This window comes from Rissa tridactyla, chromosome 8 (genome assembly GCF_028500815.1).
Source record: "Rissa tridactyla isolate bRisTri1 chromosome 8, bRisTri1.patW.cur.20221130, whole genome shotgun sequence".
Lineage (NCBI taxonomy): Eukaryota > Metazoa > Chordata > Aves > Charadriiformes > Laridae > Rissa > Rissa tridactyla.
Genome location: NC_071473.1, coordinates 41,825,328 through 41,845,355, shown reverse-complemented (window position 1 = coordinate 41,845,355; position 20,028 = coordinate 41,825,328). Strand labels below are relative to the sequence as shown.

Genomic DNA, 20,028 nt, shown 5'->3' with positions numbered 1-20,028 from the left:
TATTGACAGTCAGATGATGCACTGGAGCCACTTCACTGTGAAAGTGTGATGGCACCTGCATATATCTACCTAAATGTCTTGCCCCAGGGAAGAGGGAAAGAAAAATTGGTGATCAAAGAAAGCAGACTTTGGCACCTATGAACATTAGAACACTTATTTAGTTATATGAATCTCTGCATATTGAGAGTCAGGTTCTGTCAGTCCTCACATTGAGCAGAACCTGGGTCATCCCTTTGATTTCAGTAGCAGTGCATAGAGCATGAAGCACTATTTTTGGTGGCCATGTGTGACATATTCCAGATTAGAGAGAGATTCGGCTGGCATTATTGACTATCATTAAAAATTCAGCATCTAGCACCACAAAGATCTGTGATGCTGAGGGCACATTTTTGTTTTTAGCAAGGAAATAGGTACTGCATTACAGCCGTCACTATGGTAACTCCTCCAGAATGGACTCATGGAAACACATTTCATCTGTGGCTAGTGGAGACAAATCAAATCAGAAAGCTGGAGGACGGATCCTCCTCCCACACCAGTGTAATAGAAGATTGACTTCATTTAGCCAACTGGGTTATCCAAGTCTAAGATTAGCATGTGTGAGAAAAGGATCTTGTTCCTTATTCTTCAGGATGAGAGGTTTAAAGATTACATATGCATAGTAACCAAATTTCTGACACTGGTGCTCACCATAAAGCAACAGCAATTCACTGATGTGCCGCATTTCCAGGCTACAGCCAGAAAAATGTAACCCATTTCACATAGCCCTCTGCCAGCTACTGTCATGCATACTGCACCCTTCTATCTCACTGTGTGGAAATTCAGATATCTTCATTTTAAAAGCAAAAATAAAAGGAGAAAACAAGTACCTAAAACTAGAAACACACATCTGCGTATTACTGGAAAATGTATCTCTCCCTGAATCCATTTTAAATGGTACAAAACTTCATGCAGTACGTATTCGCGACTGTACTTCTTTGGGCATTCTCTGTCTCCACCTCTGAGGCAGCAAGCACGTGTATCGTATATTTCTGTGGTTGTCGTGGTATGTATTATATTTACTTTCATTATAGACCAGATTAAATGGTCATGTAAAAACCATGAAACAGGGGTAGGTCAACAATAAGATCTACAAAAGTCTTTCAAACCACTCCCCCCCCGAAAAAAAAGAAGGCAAAAGTACTTGTACAGTCAGGACTGTAGATTTCAGACAGTCCAGAGTCTCTTTTTCTTTTGATTACTTTGAAAAGAATCTTTACGTGTACCAGTGAATAGCAAAAGTGCTAAAAACATCCGAGTCCTCCTAGATAAACAGCATGTGTAAGGAGACTGTGTTTGTAGATACAATCTCCCTAGTCTGCCAGCTACATATGCCAAATCACTGAGGCTGTCATGGTCATTTACATAGGGGAATTGCTTAAAAAAATCTCTACTAAGAAAAATAACATACATGGGAAAAAGAAACAGCTACAATTTGTCCAAGCAAGAGCTGTTTTTTAGTCTGGTCCTCCCCACTCTGACTACATTTTTATGTGCAATTCCCATTGATGTAACTGGTCAGCCTTCAGATCCCACATGTGGATCTGCTCATTCCAGTAAAGAATCCTGGTAGGAAGGTGCAAGAACAATCTTTAGACAGTAAGCCCGAGTTAGCTGCTCATGGGTGCAATGAATTGTCACATCTGAATGCTTTCAGTTTGCTGTTTCACTGGGCACTACTGTTGGGGTGAAGCGTGTTTAGCATCACATTTGAATTCAGCAAGAGTTGTAGGTGATCAGCACCGGTAGAAATTAATCCACTTCAGCAGTAATTTAGGTCCCTTCTGTTTGTTTGGTGCTGAACAATGGTATGAAATTGTTAAGCACCGCTGAGACTACGGCATTTGATACAGGAGCATGTGCCTCACCGGCTGATGAAAATGGAGGGTTAGAGCCCCACAAGCCCTCCGGTAATTTCATGCTGGCAGTGTACAATGCAAAACGCCCAGGGACCTAAACACTCTCCAAATGGAGAGCCTGGGATTTTTATACGTTTTTTTCACTGAACATAGGAGAATCTGGAGGAACAACATGCAGCTAACCAGCTGGCTAGGAGAATTGGGTTCTCATACCGTATGATTTTTTTCACACGTTGACCTGTACATATTTCTCTACAACATCGACTGAATCTTACCTTTAAACATACTGAAGCGGAAAACTTTGCTGAACTGATATCCAGACCTGTCGAATTTGGGGCTTAATACTCTGATAGCCATTCTGCAGGCAGAAGCCCTGAAAGAATGCAAGTGAGCACATTAACACCTCAATTAGTTCGTAACAAGTTTTTCATCTAGGGGAGGGATGCAGATTTTCCTTACATCACTTGAAGATCTGGAGCTGTGCTTCTACCCAGGGCCCTCAGGTGAGAGTAGATGAAACTTGCCACTTGCATGCTAGGTTCCTTCAGCACTGCATCAGCTAATGTCATCAGTATTGGAAGGCTTGGCTTGGTTTCAAGCAAAACCACTGCAGCTAGCATTCGGACCCGAGGATGGATTTTTTGATTCAGGAAAATCTCAAGGGTAATAGCCTGGACCTGAAAATAATAGATATATTCAAATTTACAGTATGTTTGAACATTTTGTTAATAACCATTCATCACCAATGAATGACGTCTTCATCCCTAGCACAGTAAAAATTTGTATTATTCAATTATTATGGCAATAGTGTTCCTGGTTTCATAGTCTGAGGCCTGGAAGGGGCATTATGGTAATGTATTTCCACACAATCAAAGCCAAGGATCTTTGCTGGATGACTCCTACATCAAGTCTATTATCCCTTTTTCAGCTATAGCAAAATAGGTATGTAGCATACCCACTCTCGGTAAAAGAGATTTCATGGATCCATCACATACCTGAGAAGTGGTTTCAGTGATCACTTATCCCTACCCATAAAGGTATGCCTTATTTCCAGTCATTTGATCTCCTGGAGCCCTTTTTGCTAGAATAAAATCCGTTTTACTCTCAGAAATATCTATGTCATGTAGGCAGTTTAAAACTGAAAGTTTATGCAACAAACGTACTACTTGTGACCAATGTGTTTGACCCCGGCAATATTCAGTATCAAGACTAATTTTGTACTGGGACCTTTCCAGTTTCCATGAGCTGCACTGAAGCCTTTGACCCCAACTTCAAAATGGATGTGGATGGTGTAACACCGTTCTGGCAGCCCTTCTGCGTGGTCCTGTCCTGCCTGGGGCGGCGCACACCCACGCTCTCTAATGAAAAGTCTCATTCAGAAAACTTAACCAACTTTGGAAATGCCCTGATTGGTTTTTCTAATTTGCAGATGTTGATTAGCAAATACCAAGGTAAAAGTGGTGACAAGGATGTGGTAGCCTCTTTCTAAATGAAACCTTTTCAAATTAAACAATAAAAAAGACAGACCGTGTATTAAGCATGTTTAATGCAAGTACAGGTGTGTAGCTAGCTGCAAACCAGGCATTATACTGGTTTTTTAACAATGAAAAATCTGGCCACAGTGATTAACTTGCTCCAGATCAATTTTCTCCAAAGAAAATGCATAGAAAATGGAACTAAACAGTGGTTTGGGTCACACGCGAAAAGCTAGGCCAAAGGGCAATCAGAGGCACAGCACTGTTGTCAAACGCCAGATTGGCTTTTTTCTTCCCCAGCAAATATGCTAACTCCTACCCTTGCTATTCTCCCCTCCTCCCTGATTTCCCCCATCTAGCTCCTGCACTCTAGTAAATTGTTTCTTTATTCTTTTTCTTAAAAGCATACGCTGTCACACTATTGTCTGTGGATCAATATGTGCACTCAAACTGGAAGTCATATGCAAAAAATAAGTATAATGGAAAAACTGATACAGGTTAGTAGGAGAATAGTTAATGAAAGCTTTTATTTTACTTTTTATATTAGGAATAGTCTTACATAAAACAAAAAATTTCAATATGAGGAAAAAAAATCTTGAAAATGCAAGGTTTCCTTTTAGAAGTGGATTGCTTTTAGGTGAAAAAGATTGTAAAGTGATGTCTGTGGTGGATGAGAGTACGCCTGTGTAACCATTGTATGTGATATCTAATCATTATCTTGTTCAGGGACAAAAGTCACATTTAGTAAATGTTCTGTTTATGACTTAAACCCACACAATGTCTGTAAATTTGTAATTAGGATGCAAACCTCCAGTATCTATTTACAATAAGATCTGGTCTTGAATTACGATTAGATGTGACACTCAGTATTAAATGTCAATTCTCTGAAAACCTTGTTTTGTGGTTCTCTCACATACCAAAGTTGAAGTAGCACTAAACACATTTTGGTCAATAATTTAGCTTTCTGTCTAATGTTCTTGGAAAATAAATGTTTGCAATGGAAATACTGTTTTGTCTTCAACAAAAGTGTAATGAATGTATCCTTTTAATGTGCTTTTTGTTGCAGTCTGAAACACGATAGGTTAATGTCAAATGGAATAAGACATGCCAACTCAGGAATAGTTAAGTATTTAAAAAACCCCACATATTACAGCTATATTTGAAAAAAAGTTCTGCTTCGCCCTCATCACTCATCATCAGTTAGAAGCCTAGTGCTGGGTTATCCTAAGTGCAAAGGAGGCAGTTTTGTTCCCTTACCATTTTTGGGTCTTTCATGCCTATGTTTTTCAGGGCCATCACGGCAGTCGCATGGACCTTGAGTGGCAGGTCTGAGGCACCAGCTGCATATCCCGGCAAAAATTTCTTGATGTGCTTGATGCTGGCTGGATGTCCTACATTCCCAAGGGCCTTCAAAGCCAGGGAAATTTCTTCTGTGTTAGACTTGCTCAGTGCCTCTCCTGCAAAGCCATGAAGTAACTGAAAAAAGAAAACAAATCTTCTGTTGAGTTCAATTACAGCTCTTATCTATATCCCATCCCCCAGCCTATTCTGAGGTTTGACTTTGATAATTTCAGTTTGTTCAAGTCACTTATTTTAAATATTTTCAAATTCTTTTTAACCTCATGAATAGGACATTTTATTCATAGAACAAGCATAGCCAAGAAAGCTGCAATGAACAGCTGCTTCATCATTGTGCCTTAAATTTATCAAGTAAGATTTTTAAAGGAAAAAGTAACGTCTAGGACCCGGTTCCCACTGCCTTTCAGGGTGAGCAGGGAAAGCTGCAATAATGCTGTTTGAATGTATCTCTCTAATGGTTGAAGATAGGTGCAAAAATGCAGATTACAGTTAAATGCTTCAGACCCTTAAATAAGATTCCTGAAGATATGGCTAGTGGTGGTGCTCTTAACTTCAGCTCGTTTTACCGTGGGTTAATAGCTGGCAATGAGATCACCAGGTTGTTTTACAGCCTTCATTGCAAGCAACATGGCAAGATTAGAAATAGTTGTCTGACGGCTGAATATGAGAAAAGAACTACATCCTAATAGAAAACTGTTTTTAATGCTAAACAATGGCTCTAAAAAAGAAACTCTGAGATGTTATAGAATAATTTCCATACAGTTCCCATGCTTTAAAATGTCACATTTGAGATCCATTGATGGTGCAGAAAAAGTCCATTTGGCATTACTGTTTGAATGAATGGGCATTTGAAATGCATCGAATGAGCCTATACAATCATTTGCTTTGGGAAAGAATTTCCATTCCCTGGCACTGGGCTTCTCAGATTTAACTAGTTCAAGAGCATTGGTGGCAACTGTAGCACAGAAGGTGCATGTAGGAATGTCGGCCACGCGTGTGTACTACAGGAAAAAAGTCACGGCAGGCACACACTGTGTTGGGAACACCCTGCTCTTACAGGGGATGGTGGACTGACCAGTGTTGAAGACTGAAAACACCCATTACTCTTTCCCTCTTTATCACTGGCTGAGTGGCCGACCTCTGCAAACCACAACATGCATCTCTAGAAGGGGGAAATGTTATTTACTGCCTATTTAAATTGTTTTCAGGCCTGCTGATTAAAAGCAGTGCAGAACATTATTAAAAGCTTAAAGTCTTTGTGAATGACTGGGCCCTGCTTCTGGCTGAGAAATAGCTGGGGTACATGACTTTGGGCAACAAACGGGGCTTTTGCGTCACTTAGTTTATTTATAAGTACATATAAGTACCTATATTTAAAGTATTTCAGAGCAGTGCCATGGGACTTCATTAATAATTGGCAATAAAGCACTCAGAGATACTCAGATAGGAAGTGCTATGAATTATATGCTTCTTCCTCTCACTCTCTTTCGTGTGTTAATCTAAAGATAAAATGCTGTATTTAACCAACTGGGGTTCCTTTCCCAAAGGAAACACTGTAGTGAAGTGAAATACAGGTTTCTGAATAATGAAGAAAGAACTCAAGGCTTAATTTTTCTTTTAAACGCTAAATAACAATGTGGTTACCTGGAGACATTCAGAGCAGGAGTCTGATGAAGAGCACTGTTTGTGGCACAGTGATGCGTAGCTGAGATGGCAAACCTTTCCAAGTACAGTACTTGAGCGTGGGCAATGTTTTTTCACGATGAGCTGGGGAGAAAGCGGTTGTTCGTTACCGCCACTAATAAGGAGCAACAATATTAAAAAATACGTTTCGGCCAAATGCAAGGCAAACCCAGGCTTTTGATTTTTTTGTATAGGTGGATTTATTGTTAATCAGTGGATATTACTGTATTTGACAATACAATCGTAAAGTAATTCCAAGTAACATCTGGAAGGCAGATCTGTTGCTTTTATAGTGTTTCAGATTTAAATTTGGCATAGGCTGTAATCCAAAGGGAGGAAATCACCCAGTTATGGAATGGAAAAAACACATTATTCAAGAAACATTCATCATTGTTTTATAATTGCCCCAGCTATAGGTACAAAAAACTTGAGATACACTGTGAGCAGACCTCAGTCCTTTGAGCAGACAGGAATATTTTGTATAAATGTAGGAGCTGACAGGAGGCACCAGCCCACTGCTTCCTTGAGTGGGAAGCAGAGCATTACCGCACAGTAAGAGCCGGGCTGTCACAGCTTTTACAGAGGGCAAAACTCTACTCTGAGATTTGTGGTCACTACCTAGGGTAGGCAGAGATAAGTTCCTGCATCTGAGGGATGGAATTAGACCCTGCAGAATAGGAAAAAATTGTAAAAATCATTAGAGTTTCTCCTATGTGGGCTCCGCATTGGCGTAATTCCCTTGATTTCAAAAGATCTGCTGCAATTTATAGCCATCCTGCTAGGTCAGTCTGGATGAATGCACAGATATAACAAATATGTATTTCTTACTCCCTAGTCTTTTTAGACACCCAGTTAGAGATTTAATCTGATGTAACTATAAAGTACATTTGGACAAAGGAAGGCTAGAAACCACTGTTTGCAGCAATTACCTCTGTCACTGCAGGGTATTTTACTCTTTCTTGCCTGTTTCATTCTGGATTTGTTTTTTCCCTTTTGATTTGCATTCTCCTCCCCTTAAGACGGTCACAAAATAAACTCCTTTCAACCTCACTAGAGGATAAAAAAACCTTTATATTTTCAACGCCTTTGCAATCTTGTCAAAGGAATAAATACGACAAATGCTAAAATCAGTAAAGAGTTATTTGAGAGTGCTTAGAGAATCCTACTGTTGCTTCCTCCATCACGTCCTGAGTTGGCGTGCTTGAGTGCAGAGCCACAAGCACCGTCTGAGCTGCTTCCCAGTTGGTGAGTTCTTGCCTTTCCATTTTATGCCTCAAGAACCTCAGTGCACGGTGACTGGCAACTGCAGGAATTATATCCAAAATGTAGCGCCTGTAATGGGAAAGGCAAGGACCATTTTCCAGATCTGCATTCGAACATAGTCATCCCAGATGGTCTCCAACAGAGTTTATCAGCAGAGGAACCACCGCTTGTATGGCCTTACCTGTACGCTGGCCGACTGGAGAACTGCTTCCACACTGACTCGTAATTCTCCTCGTTTGCTGCACGGAAGAGGTGCAAAAGCTTGAGGGCTTTTGCTGGTGCATCACTGGGAAGCTGTTCAGATGTGGTCTCTACTAGGTCTTGCAGACTTTCCTCTATCTGCAGGAAGATTAAAACGCACGAAGCTCACACACGTTGTTTCCCACATGCACCGATTCCGACCTCCAACAAAGAGTCTGTCCGGTGGCTGAACTTTACCTGGCTTTCCACATTTTTTATTCTGAATAAGTGGACAGGAAGCTGAAGCAATTCACTGCCAAACTGGTACTGAAGTGACCCACGATTCTGGAATTCTTTTGGTGGGACCTCAGCCATTTGCTTTTGCACGTCAGTCAAAGCAAGTTTCTGCCTGGAACAGAGGAACCCGGGGTATTAACATCACAAGATGCAGGGTCCACACTAAAAAGAGAAGAGTGTTTCTGCCTTTCTGCATTGCACTGCAACTACAGTTGTTTCAAAAGGGTTTTGTTGTCGAGGGGCAAAGGTATTTACAAATAGATACATTTGGACGTGATGCTCAGAACCGTGCTCTGAGAAGGGAAGCTGAATGTCCCGGGGACTGCAGAAGATAAAAGATTCTTGTGAAGTTTCAAACTAGATTTCCCAAACAAAAAGGGCCAGATAAATTCAGGATTAGTCTTCAGAAAAGTACTCAAGTTTTTGGAAACTTTTCAAGGAGCACAAAACCTTTGTTATTGAGAATAATTCCAATGAGAGATTGTCTTCATAAACACTTTCTATCTTTGCTACATTTTCAGATAAAGGGATGCATCCTGTCCCACCAATTATGTTTAAAATAGGTTGTTTAGGACACTATAATAAAGTTAGGCATTTGTACTGAACAACTGAAAACATTCCAAAAGCAATATTGTTGTACTACACAGTATCTCAAAATCTCTGTAAAAGATCGGGAGTGTTTATTTTGGAATCTCTATGATGATCTTCTGTATCATTTCTATCCACTTCTTCCATATGGATTGCAGAGAACTGCTGCAGAAAATAGCATATAACTGCTTTGCAGACAAGCCACTGGAATTTGAATAGAAATCACTACTGAATCAGCAGAGATTTTTTCTCTCTTGAAATTTTATACAATATTATTGAAAGGGCATTTGGGTCAAAAAGTATAACATCAGGTACACTTGGACAGACTTAATTCCCCCTTCTAGCACATGAGGAATCTATTATGTCTCTACCATCATTGTTTTGGGAAGAGATATATCTGCCTAGAATAGATGGGAAAATATTATACGCCAAAGAGAAGAGCAAATGAATACTAAAGATAGGATTAAAACAGTGAAACAATAGTAAAATGTCTCTTGGCTTTGAAAGGTGCTGCAAGAGGCTTATGCCGAGCAGGTCTGAAAACTCATCTCCAAATGTTTTAAGTCCTTGGTATTAGATTTTTTTTTTCTTTTTTATTTATTTATTTTTTAATACAGAATGTGCATTGTAGAAATAACTTCCAAGACTTGGGTGACATACCTGCATCTTCCCTGCCATCTTATATTTGGCCCCACCTGCTGGGCAATGCAAAAGATCTAGAGAAAACTGTGGAAAAATAAAGGCACTACGATTTCTGGGAGCTCAGTACCTGAGGGAGAACTGCAGGACAGTTTAAATCACCAAAAGTCCATTGGCTCCAGACTAACGCTCACTCACAAAAACCTATAATTTGATAAAAGCACTACGGTTGTATCTATCTTTACCTTGATTGCATGAGATAGTGAAACCACTTTCACGTTTACTGTTCTTTTTGTTTTGTTTTGTTAGTCAAACTGAATATGAAGTTAAGTTAAATTGATAATGAAGTTAATCAGTGACTTATTGACATGAACTTTCTGACGTTGCAGTTTCCAGAGCTCTATATTATACCAATAGATCCTTGCAGAAGCTAGCGGAGCAATGCAAGATTACAGCAGCTGGAGTGGGATTGAGGTGTATCTTCTGCAATGACCTTTACGCAAAAAGCCTCCCTCTTCAGCAGGGCACCCCTCTCTGCAGAGTCCATTGCTAAAGCAGGTAACTAAAAATTTTTTCAATAGGTAATATTGAAACAGATGAAAAAAACTCTCAAACACTGAAATTTTGGGGGCTTGGGCTAAAAATGAGCACAGGTTCAATTTCTTAGACAACCATATTCTCATTTTCCCCCAAACTTTACAAAATTTGCTGTGGAAAAGCAAACACATTTTACATGTTTTGTGCCCAATCTTTTTGCAACAAAACCCAATTTCCTATCAAGAAACTCTTCTGATGGGAGATTTGCAAGCAGACCACTGTACTTAGGAAACACATCGGAATCCAGAGTCCTATCTAGGTTTCTTGTGAACTAGACTCCAGGGTCTCTTACTCCATTATTATTTTCCAGGGAACTCTCTTTCAGTGAGTAACTGTCTTTCAAAGTATTTTACTGCAAATATATTAGTTCACAATTTTTCAGATGGAATTACATTTGTTTTGGCTTTTATGACATAAATCAAATATCCCTGAGAAATAAAATAGTCAAACCCTGCCAAGTTTAGCTAACAAAATTTGGATAGTGATGTGCATGTTTCAGATTTACAACTCGCGGTGAAGGTCGTTTTTATGAACTGTTTGGGATTTTATGTAATTAAATACTGGCAAACAATGGGCTGTGGAAGTAAAGGATTTATTTCAGTTATGGAGTATGACCAGATTACTGAGATGCTGAGTTAGTTGCTGAATTAAAGGCATATGTACAGTACCTTGCTTCTACTATAGCATTTCCTCCTGTTATCTCGTTGAAGGGCGCAAACTGGTGGATTTCCTCAACATCAGCTTGTGTAATTACAGCTTCATTACGTGTATATTTAATTTTGTAATTGTAAGTAGCAGTTGCCCGGGAATTCTTGTTTCTCTTTTATAATATAAAAAAAAGCAAAGAAACAAAGAAAATAGAAAGACATAGAACTTCTAAATTCTGTGACTAGAAGCTATTACATCACCCGCTTCAACCCACTTATTTTCCAGGGCTGTTTTGTTCATTGGCCGTATGAGCAGTTTATGTGAATTCTGTGTGCACACTTCCATGGGAGAGGTCAGGCACGCTGCCTGGCTCCGTTACGTTTACTGGTGAGAAGTGTCAGGTGGTTTTTCCCTTTCCCAAATATAAGTAATTGGTTATTCCCTTGAGAAGGAGACACGTTTTCTGGGGAAACCAGCAGTACAAGCCACACAATTTCTTATTTCAAAGGCAGGTTTATAATAAGATGCAGCAGTACCTATCTTGAATAGCAGAAACTGGACATCGTGACTGTCTTTTTTACTCGACAGAGTAAGTGAATTAACTCATGCTGATAATTAATGGTTTCCAAGCCAGCTAGTTTAAGCTAATTGAAGTGTGTCTGCAGTACATGACCGTCTGCAGCACAGACCTCTGCTGCTCTGTGGATCTGATTTTCATACAGAAATAAAATGTTGGTAACTGCATACAGAAGATCTAACTCTTCTCTCATTTTAAATGTAACAAAGCAAGAGATAATGTGGATGCCAAATGGCTCCCTGTATGTGAATATAAAATACGTATACCTAATACCACTCTAATTTACCTGCTGGCAGGTCTGGCACGGATGAGTGTATGCTGAACCTGTGGCCATTTGAACTTTCTCTTCACAACTGTTCAGGTCCTTGGATTTGGTCACATAGACTGAGTTTGCTCTCTTGTTTTCCTGGATTGCATACGTTGTATTGCAAATACCTCCGATCCCAGCCTGGCAAAAATGAGAATGTGGTCAGCGAAGTTCACCCCTACGCAAAGCTTCATCAGTTCCCCGCACGGGATTTCCTGTTTAATTCTGTATTTTCAAAATTCCTGATAGAAATAAATGCTTTTTAATTTACGGCACTCTCCGGAGCAAAATGGTTGTTACTTTCATCTCTTTTTTTACACGTACAGGTTTCCAATAAGGCAAATCAGAGTTTCACTGAGAACTAGAATTCTCAAGAGTTTCACCGAGACAAGATTTGGAGCCTCAGAGAAGGTGAGTAACAATTTCCAGTTAGAGCTGTTGATTATGAAATATGATTTAAGGAATATTAATAAAAAGTGCCAAAATAATTTGACCAGTCAGAATAAATTCTCAACAGCAAAGTATTTTAAGGTTGGAGATGACATTCTGCCCTTAAAATTTCGTTTTATAGACAGCTTATAAATGCCTATGGAACAGGCCCTGCAATATCAGATGATCTGTCACAATACGAACAGCAATAATTAAAAAGAATTTCAGGATGGCAGGGTTTTGATTGTGAGTTTTCTTGAGTTTGCAGTTTTAGCTCAGATCTTTTATAATATTTCAAGCATATATATTTATAAGAGCTCTTAAACGTCCTCAGTCAGCCAGGAGATTTTTGGAGAGGAAAAATATTTGATTGCATTTTAGGAGGAAGGGTTATTTTCATGATTTTTTTATTGTTATTGATAGCATACCCACTCCAGAGAGCAGCTCTGGGCTGTGTCAGAACAGCAAAATGGTCATGTGGTGGCTGGGAGGCAAGACATACCCACTTCATCTTCAGCTTAGCACTATTCCTGAAGACACCGTGGCTTTGGTAAGCGCTAGAAATAAGAATTTAAGAATTGCCCAAGCTTTCTGAAAGACATGTACTCTGTAAATACGGGTGTGGGGCTCCTCTGCAGGGTGTGGTAGAGATACCAAGACTTCAAATGGGAATGTCCAGCCCACCGGGCTCAGTGGGACAAAGCAGCCTCCTGCCTAGCTGGACTTTCTAGTTGTGTGCAGTTCACAGCTAGCTCAGGCACCCTGACCCTACACCCTGCAGGACGTGATGTAGAGTTTCCCAGGTTAGTCCTTTAAACCTCTCTGCAGCTCAGATTTTGGGACTAATAACGCTTATCTCCCTTTACAGAGTGACATGAGATTGTCAAGCAAAGGGGCCGATGTTCATTAGTCAGTTGCTGTCTAAGGAAAGAAAACTTGGAAACAGCTTTAGGAGGTGGTCACATATATTGCTCAGCAGCGAAAGCAGGACATATTGCTAACTGAAATAGAAAGAATGAAGATGTAAAATCAGATAGGAGAAAAGAGTGGTGCAGAATATGCGACACCCCCCCAGCCTGGGGTTTTTATGTGCAACAAGCAGCGTGAAAATATTAAGTCATATAGTTCCTTTCCCAGAAACAACTCTACTTACATAAAAATAAATTTTTAAAAAATTAAAGTTACTCCAGTCTGCATTTTCAATAAAAATAACATGAAAGTATAATAATTTCAAGGTTTTTGCTGATCTCTGAATCGAATGTAGTCTAATCAATGTAAATATGGTTTCGCAAAAACTAAACACATTGCAATTTCTGTGGTGAATAGTAATATCAGATGATTTACCTTGACTAAGATATTAAAAGCTGAAAAACAGTGGAAATTCCAATAGAGCATCAACTGCAACTGTCAAAGCTATAACAGTAATGTCATGGCATATATACTGTTTTTCTCCTAAAAGAGGAGCTAGGAGAGATTAAAGTATATATGATTGGTAAAAAAATCAAATTACTGTTATTTTAGCTTTAATCTTGTGCTGTATGTTTAGGCTTGTTTTAATATAGTATTCAAATTTTATGTAGACTTCAGGGTTCACAGGAGCTTACTTTCCCTAGAATCACAAACCAGATTTTCTAAGGATCTAACACTGCAAACGCATTTTCTGAAACACTTTGATCAGCCAGGTTAAAAATCTGCTATTCTGTTGTCCTGTTTAGCTACAGTTCCATCAAATGTTGCCCCATAAGAACAATTTAATCATGACTTCCCAAGCTTAAGTGTTTCTTGTTAGTGAAGTTTATGTCAAGGATGAATTCAGAAAATGCAGTAGAAGAATCTGAAGAGAAGGCTTATTTATTTACAAAGCAACCACAGTGGACAAAAGCAAGAAGCTCACCTCCTGCAAGCTGTATGAATGCTGCATCTTCTTTATGCTTAGCTCCAGCACGTTCAGAATCCCTCTGTAGATGTTCAGACCATCATCCGAGACAGAATCAGGAGCCATAACGTTTCCAACGTGGCCATTGCTATACTCAAACTTGATGGGAGTACTAAGTTGCCCGGTTAGTACCTGGGTCAGTTTGAGTGATCGAGAGAACGAGGTCGTGGGCCAGACGCCATTGTACTCTGCTGCCTCGATTGAGTGAATCTAGAACAAAGGGGGAAAAGAATTCCTCTTTAATTTTTTCAGTTAACTTTTTTTCTATGCACATAAGCATCTAGAGCTTTACTCATGTCAAAAACACGCTTTTAACACAAAGCCTCTTCAAAGAGAAAACTTAGAAGTTGTTGTTTAACACAGTTAGTATCGATACACGTTTCCATATATAAAAGGAAAGAGAGTAATGCAAATGACTGTGATATTTCAGCAGTCGCTGCACTCTGTTCTATTTCATAGATACCCATATTGCCAAAGGTTGACTTGTATGAAGAAACGAGCCAGAGAAGAGCTGCATGAAGCAGGTTGCTACCCAAAAGTAGTATGGAAGGAAGCAGTAGGCAGGAAATCGCAGGAGAAAGTTAATGTTGCGTAAGGCATCATTAACTGCTGTTGTGAACTCTGTTGTCGCCCTCACTGGGGTCGCAGAGCACAGACAACAGTCAGAAATGAGTAACAACAGTCAGAAATGAGTAACAACATGGCTGCTGGGCCAGCCAGATGGTCATAATTAGTTTGATCAGTGGAGAGCAGGTTACCAAAATTGTCCTTCCCTACACATTCTTCTGGGGAGCCGAAGGCTCAGGCGCTGCCCCAACCCCGCTCTGCACTTCACACTCAGCCTCAACCCGGGGCACATCCAAGCAAGTAGAAAGTTGTGCTAAACTATGCATAACTCGAATGGTTTCTGCCCCATGGGGACGGAGCACGTTTAGCTTAGTTTCTCAGAGGACCCTTCCCTTCTATATATTTTGACAATTTAAAGAGACTTTTCTTTGACACCTCAGGCTGGTGATGTGAGGCAAGACGTGGATTAATTTCTCAAAAAGCCGCACAAACTAAATCCTCCTACAGCAAATCGCTGGAGACTGCACTTTCGTATTTATTTTTGTTATTGTTGGTGGAGATCACTGCCAACCCCAGCAACTGAAGCTTACAGAGGAGGCTGTTATGGAGCAAATCCCTCATGCCGCCTCTTGGACATGCTTCTGGCGTATTGCATACGGGCAGGTTTGGGACTGCTCTGCAGGGTCAGGGCAAGGTAGTTTTCCCCAGCCCTCGGGGCCCCGTCAGGACTTATGCTGTCTGCGAGGTTTTGAACACAGCTGGCAATTCTTACTTGTGGGTTTGCGATGAAAAAATTGTCAGCTGGAAACCGCCCAGGGAACACAGCTTTTTGCTAGGGCTGAAAGCGAACTAGTAGGCTACAGATGAAAGATTAATTCCCTGAACCATCCCTCCGAACTGTCTAATTTAAATATAACAGCAGCAAAATAAACTTTTCCCAGAGGAGAAGGGAAAAAAATGTATCATTACCTTTTGCTTAGAACTTGCCCCCAATTCTCACGATTTTTTTTTCTTTTCTCTTCTTTTTCTTGACTGAAATTCTTTCTGTATTTATATTTGAAAATGAAACTTTTTTCCCAAATGCACGAGGGCAGGTGAAGCAGTGTTGGAAGGTTTTAGGAAACAGGAGTCAATTTTTGGTGAAGGCTCACCCTGGCACACCAAGAGCTGTTTCGGCAGGAATGGGGTAGGTTGTGGGGCGAAGCCGAGACTGCTTCTGCCTCCCCTCTGCCAGGGAAGCCTTCTACTCACCAGCGTAGACGTGTGGCTCTTATTTCCTTGTTTTTTTTGCAAAAATATCCAGCCATTTGCAAAGGTCGTGGAAAAGCAATGTTTCCTGTCTAGATCTGTTATAGTTTGAACTTATAAAAATACCTAGTAAGAGAAGGCTAATTTAGGCTGGAAGGCCACAGCATTTACAAGCATTTATTAGACAGTCACCAGTCTTTTTAATCTGCAGTTTTCAATTTGCTGAATAAAAGCTTCTAAAAAGATCATTTTTCTTCTACATATACACAAGACTAAGTGGAGTTTGTGTAAAGCAATTGAGGAGTGCGTTTCAATACATTCATTAGAAGCACGTATAGGCTTCTGTTAAAGGCAAAAGTGTTTTTCATATAATCAGAACTCTTAGTAATTACTCAGCATGCAGTAAAAATATACAATTGAGGATGACAAAGAATGTCATTTGGGACCCTGCAGAAAAAGAAGCCACCAGATGACATTAATTATGCTAAATATTGAATCACATCCAGCTACTGTCGCATGTTTTATTGCCTTTAGTTTGCTGGTTATGAAATCAGTTGATTAAATAATCCTAGGTTGTACAGTTTGGAAGAATTGGATTGATCCAGTAATAAATTATTGTGCATTTCAAATTACATTCCATTGTCTCCCTGACCACAAAGCAGAAGAAATCCTTCAAGCCCAAGGTTGGCTTGAGCTGAGAATTACCTGGCAAAGTGCAAATAGAATTTAGGGCACTGCATAAAAAATAATAGTGTTAGTTACATTCTCCCTGAGTAAGCACAACACATGATGAAACTTAATTACTTCCCAAAAGCTTAAAAAAGAAGTCAAGTATGAAGAGAATTTTACCTTTCAAACGGAATACATTTTCTTACCCTAATAAGACAAAGCTTTGGCCCAATACCACTAATTTCCACTTTACTTTTTATTCTTATTCCAGCTCTTGCAAGTCCTTTCTCTGGAAGTCCACTGAGAAGCACGCTTTCATAATTAAATGTATAAACCTTGTTTTCACTGAAGTCGGGTTCTGCAAAGAAATGGTTCCCATAAAACATTATAGAGATTGTACAGAACGTATTAAAGTACCTGTATTACAATGTATGGAACAAAAAAAGATGAATTTGCTCTTTTTTGTATTACACCTGAACAGAATTAGCTGTTGTAAAACTATATTAAACATTGATATACTTTTCAGATTCTATTTTGAAGTTCACTCATTATAATTATATTAGCTGATAGAAAAATTACTTACGGTAATTAAGATGCTGGCTCCCTGAAAGAGAAGGGAAAAAAAAAAAAGAGTAATGAAATGACAAAGCAAAAAAACCCACCCCAAAATGTTAATGTATTTTAGTGTGAGAGGCTATATCTCATCTTGTACATGCGGCATAACTCTTTCCAATTAACTTTACTTCTAGTTCAGCACATAGCCAAAAGCCTTTTTTCCCCAAACAACAAAAAAAGTGTCATAAAAAGTTTTTTTTCTGTATAATGTTAAAGCTCATGTTTGTAATTGAACTATATTTAGATTCTCAAACCTCTTCCTGAATCTATTATTTTAAATCCATCAAAGCAGATAAGTTACTTACCCACCAGGGTTAACACCAGGGCTAATATCAAGCCCCTCATGATGGGGATAAAGTAAAGGTGAACATGCCAGGTTCTCTTTTATAAAGGTATGAGCTATCACATGTTTCTTTTGGAACGTTGGTTTGACAAATAAGCGTATTTTAGAATGCATATTGATCAATCAAAAAATAAACATTTCTGAGGTCACGAATGCTGACAACTTCCAATCACCTCATGATTTCAACTGACTGGCTTTCTATGTGAAATAGAGATTTCATTTTCAAAATGTCTTGCTTGCTATTTTTCCCCCCATTTCTCCACATTGTAGTTTTATAGTAAAAAATAATTAAATTTAAAATTAAATAAAAACAGTTCCTCAGTCATAACTGAAACAATTTAGCTTTTCTCCAACCCTTCTCCTTCAGTGTCCTGATAATTTGCTCTTGCTAAGGGTCACAGCTTTGGAGACACTTTGCTCTGTCACATTGAAACTCTACTTTTAGAGTTGCGACTGATTTCATGGATTTAGGATTGAGATACCTTAGAGGTCATAGACACGCATTGAGAAACTCTCTTTCCATGGTATCTACCACGGTTGTCTTTCCAAGCATATCTTGTTACCCACACCTGGGAAGACAGATCTTGTCAGTATGACCTTTACATTAGCTGCTGGCTAACGGTCAAAGTTTATACTATGAAAACTGGAGGGAAATTAATTTCTTTGTTTATGAAAAGAATCTAATAAAAAATGAGTTACATTTCCAGAAGGACCTCAGTGAGCTGGGAGCATCGGGTCCTTCTCAGTGGGTTCTCTTGGGGCTTTAGCTGCTGCCACTCTTGGAAAAATATATCCAGCATTTCCCACTTGTAGTAATAACATTTAGACCAGTTCGTAGCAAAACTAAGTCAGACGGGAGTTTGCTCCCTAACCTCGGTTATAGGCATTTTTTGCAAGTGTTTAACATTTACTTTGAATTTAAGCTTGGTTTTTTGGTCAAATGGTAAATTAAATATCACATAAAAAACCACCTGGGTACAAAGGTTACTGAAGGGGCAGGAAGGAGAGCTCAGGAATGTATATCTGGTATTTCCTTGAGGTTATGAAAGGTAAAACATAACTTGCAAGTAATGCACACAGTCAGGCAGCCAGGCTCTATCCTCCAGGAGGAGAACAAGGTTTTCTCGGCTGTTGCTATTCATCAGGGAGGAGAAGGGTGAAACCTGAGCAGGGGTCCTGAGGCTGCCACCATCGGGCCTGAGCACACATCCACTGCAGGCCCTATCGAACAGTCCCTTTGCACGATTACTTCACTCACTTGGAGTGATGCCACCCGAGTGAGGAATGATGAAGTTGATTACGGCCGTGCCAGTGCCCCTGGGCTGGAGTCCGGGATGCAGCGGCAGCTCCCCGCAGCCGCGCTGGCTGGGCACAGAGGGGACAGCCGGAAGGCGAAGGAGGGCTGTCTGCTTTGGGCACCTTCACTACTGATACCTCCGGAGACCTCGAGAACTTTAATACCGCAGCTTGCTTCCGTAAAGGGAAAGATACGCAACTGGATGAGAAGTCAGATCTTCCTTGAAGTGAAATGTGTGTCTAGTAAAATATTTACAAATATATGGTAGATGTATGAACCGTTACAAGAGATTAATAATTGGGGTGTTGATTCACTGTGGATTCAGATGGCGAAAAATTAAGTGCAGCTGGATTTTCCCCTGACGTTTTCTTCTAGGGCGCTAACTAAGGTGCGAGACACGACAAGATGCACCACATTTGCAGGCTCCGTGAAATTCAGCAGCATGCCCTGCCTGGCAGATATGCACCGTCAAATGCAGTTAGACATGCCTTACAAACAGGCACGTTATTTGCAGCCAGAACGGAGGGAAAGGCACAGCAGCAGTGTAATACCGTAAGCGGTAACACGCAAAACTCTCCCGCTTGGGTCACCCTGCTTTTATGGCACCGCTCATCAGTGCCACAGCTTGATCTCTGCAGTAACATTGCACTGTCGTGCTCAACTGGCCACACTTCCACAGGATGGAATATATAAGCATATAGATATATATATATGTATGTCTCTTATCCACAGAACCGTACCAGTGAGATTATTAATTTAAACATTGTTATTAACAGCATACTGAAATAATGTCTAAGGGACACATACATATTAAAATGGAGCTATAACATTTTTCAAGTTTAATAAAAGGCTTCATAATTAAGGTGTAACATGAATAGATTTGTGCTAACTGGGTAGGGAAAACGCGGCATTTCCTTTTTTAATGGGGAATGCTGAGTCTAAGCTTGCAATCAGAATGTAGACAGCTGATTGCTAGGCAGTTAGCTAAAATAATTAAGAGTCTGCGGGCTGCCATGTTCTCCTCACCTGCAGCATGTCCTCTCTCCTTTTAATAGCTCCTCTCTACCCAGGCTTGTTTTCTTGGGGGTGAGGAGAAAGTGATCTCGGAACTGTTGTACCCATTACTACTTTAAAGGGACAACCTAATAAATTCACTAAGTGGAGAGGAGACACAGCTAGGGTTTGAGGGTCACAGCACTGGGCTCTAATCCTTTCTCCAAAGCAGGCACGTCCTTCCAGCTAGCTCTGAGGAAATAAATAGGCAATCTATCACCTTAAGGAAATGGATAAAAGGAGGAAAGGTGAGAGCCACACTCCTTAGAGCCAATACGATTTTTCTTAAACATTCAACCATGTCGTGTTACTGAGCAAGAAAATACATGAAAAATAAACAAAATGCAATTAAACAGGCCCTCC

The 20,028-nt window shown here is 39.9% G+C and overlaps 1 protein-coding gene across 1 annotated transcript in view; it reads right to left on the bottom strand.

The window, feature by feature from the left end:
- Window positions 1–17,317, bottom strand: part of LOC128913941 (vitellogenin-1-like) — a 42,851-nt gene extending 25,534 nt beyond the window's left edge. Inside the window, exons 1-13 of the mRNA XM_054212337.1 lie at window positions 17,278–17,317; window positions 16,941–16,961; window positions 16,564–16,715; window positions 13,832–14,083; window positions 11,488–11,649; window positions 10,645–10,796; window positions 8,114–8,264; window positions 7,857–8,014; window positions 7,579–7,744; window positions 6,374–6,496; window positions 4,628–4,846; window positions 2,355–2,572; window positions 2,171–2,268 (exon numbers count right to left, since the gene is read on the bottom strand). Coding sequence (XP_054068312.1) covers window positions 2,171–2,268; window positions 2,355–2,572; window positions 4,628–4,846; window positions 6,374–6,496; window positions 7,579–7,744; window positions 7,857–8,014; window positions 8,114–8,264; window positions 10,645–10,796; window positions 11,488–11,649; window positions 13,832–14,083; window positions 16,564–16,715; window positions 16,941–16,961; window positions 17,278–17,317 — 1,912 coding nt within the window. The remainder of the gene's footprint in view (window positions 1–2,170; window positions 2,269–2,354; window positions 2,573–4,627; window positions 4,847–6,373; window positions 6,497–7,578; window positions 7,745–7,856; window positions 8,015–8,113; window positions 8,265–10,644; window positions 10,797–11,487; window positions 11,650–13,831; window positions 14,084–16,563; window positions 16,716–16,940; window positions 16,962–17,277) is intronic.
- Between the last annotated feature and the right edge of the window lie 2,711 nt (window positions 17,318–20,028).